Source organism: Microtus ochrogaster, unplaced genomic scaffold, assembly GCF_000317375.1.
Source record: "Microtus ochrogaster isolate Prairie Vole_2 unplaced genomic scaffold, MicOch1.0 UNK1, whole genome shotgun sequence".
Lineage (NCBI taxonomy): Eukaryota > Metazoa > Chordata > Mammalia > Rodentia > Cricetidae > Microtus > Microtus ochrogaster.
Genome location: NW_004949099.1, coordinates 33,622,205 through 33,624,077, shown reverse-complemented (window position 1 = coordinate 33,624,077; position 1,873 = coordinate 33,622,205). Strand labels below are relative to the sequence as shown.

The 1,873-nt window shown below is 51.0% G+C and overlaps 1 protein-coding gene across 1 annotated transcript in view; it reads left to right on the top strand.

The window, feature by feature from the left end:
* Wnt5b (Wnt family member 5B) overlaps window positions 1-1,609 on the top strand; it is a 110,784-nt gene extending 109,175 nt beyond the window's left edge. The window contains exon 5 of the mRNA XM_005365118.2: window positions 301-1,609. Coding sequence (XP_005365175.1) covers window positions 301-759 — 459 coding nt within the window. The 3' untranslated portion in view covers window positions 760-1,609. The remainder of the gene's footprint in view (window positions 1-300) is intronic.
* The last annotated feature ends 264 nt before the right edge of the window (window positions 1,610-1,873 follow it).

Below are 1,873 nucleotides of genomic sequence, written 5' to 3'. Positions count from 1 at the left end.
TCTCTCTCTCTCTCTCTCTCTCTCTCTCTCTCTCTCTCTCTCTCACACACACACACACACACACACACACACACACACACACACACACACATTTTAAAAAGAGTTTTTTGAAGATGGGTATTTGGGAGTACTGTAGGATTTGGTTTGCTCCTTCTGTCTTCTAAGCTCCAAGGATCAATCCCAGGTTGTCAGGCTTGGCAGCGAGGCTTCTTTTGCTGCTGAGTTCACTGGCCCACCTCTCCTCCCCACCTACTTAATCCGCCCTGTGAAGGATTCTCCCTCGTCTTTCTCCTCCCCCAGGCTGTGTATAAGATGGCTGACATCGCCTGCAAATGCCACGGCGTCTCAGGGTCCTGCAGCCTCAAGACCTGCTGGCTCCAGCTGGCTGAGTTCCGCAAGGTGGGGGACCGGCTGAAGGAGAAGTACGACAGTGCCGCGGCCATGCGTGTCACCCGCCAGGGCAAGCTGGAGCTGGCTAACAGCCGCTTCAACCAGCCCACCCCGGAGGACCTGGTCTACGTGGACCCCAGCCCTGACTACTGCCTGCGCAATGAGACCACAGGCTCACTGGGCACCCAGGGCCGCCTCTGCAACAAGACCTCAGAGGGCATGGATGGCTGTGAGCTCATGTGCTGTGGCCGTGGCTATGACCGCTTCAAGAGCGTCCAGGTGGAGCGTTGCCACTGCAGGTTCCACTGGTGTTGCTTTGTCAGGTGCAAAAAATGCACTGAGATCGTGGACCAGTATGTCTGTAAATGATGGCACCCATGCCTCCAGCCCACTCCTCTCTGCCTCCCAAAAGTCTATATTATATAAATCTATCTAAATATATTTTATATTTGTACAAATGAGTGGATGGTTGATAAATAAGCAAGAGAAGAAAAGGGAGAGGAAGAACTTAAGAGATGCTGACCCTCTGTGAGGACTGGGCTTTGCTGGTATTCTGTAGCCAGTGGGAGAGAAATGGGCTTTTCCCTGCTTCCTGGCCAGGACTCTCAGAGTCTGAGAGTGTCTCTGCGCCATGGCCTCCAGGAAAGGATTAGAAGAAGGAGATGGGCTGGTTTCAGGTCTGCAGACCTTTGGGGAAGATGAGGATCTATGACCCTGGCCAGGAGACCCAGAGGCCCTGTGGGAGGTGGAGACCTGACAACACCAGTGGTGGCCCAGGTCTTCCCCAGAGTGGAGATAGCTTTAGTAAGGGTCCCAGCACTTGCTTCTTTGCTCATTTGAGTACATAATTGCAGGAAAGGGAGGCTCCTTTTTCAGTATTGGGAAGAGGTCTCAAGTCCCTCTGACTGGTGACCTGTAAGGGACCTGTGCCTTCCTGGACTCTGGATCTGTGTTCTGATGTGAATGTCACCAGCTCCTGCCGCAAGCTCCTTATCCAAGAGAAAGATGGTCACTTAACTTGCTCCACCAAAAAAGACACGAGCCAGCCTGGGTTCTGACTGGGGGTGAAATACTTCTTGCACAGAGCGGGAAACCTACTGTTGCTGTCGCTTCCCCTGTCGGGAGGCCTCACAAATGCTGGCAGGTCACATCTACTGCCTTGTGTCTTCAGACATCTCTGCCCAGATGTACAGTGTCCCTCTGACATTAAATATCTTTTACCGAGGTTTTTCTCCCTCTCCTTATTTGGGTACACATTTATCTCTCCTCATTCTCATTTGATAGGAAACCCAGGGCATCCTGAAATGATGGAGTTTGTGATCCCTGAGTAAAGACCATAGATTCAATCCAATTGTAATAAAGATTTATTTATTAGCTACTAGCAGGATGAACAACCTCTGAGCTGAATTTGAGATTGCCATGAGAAGGGAGGCAAGGGAAGGATTTTTAAAGCGCAAACCACAAGAAGACCTTCAACGCCTAT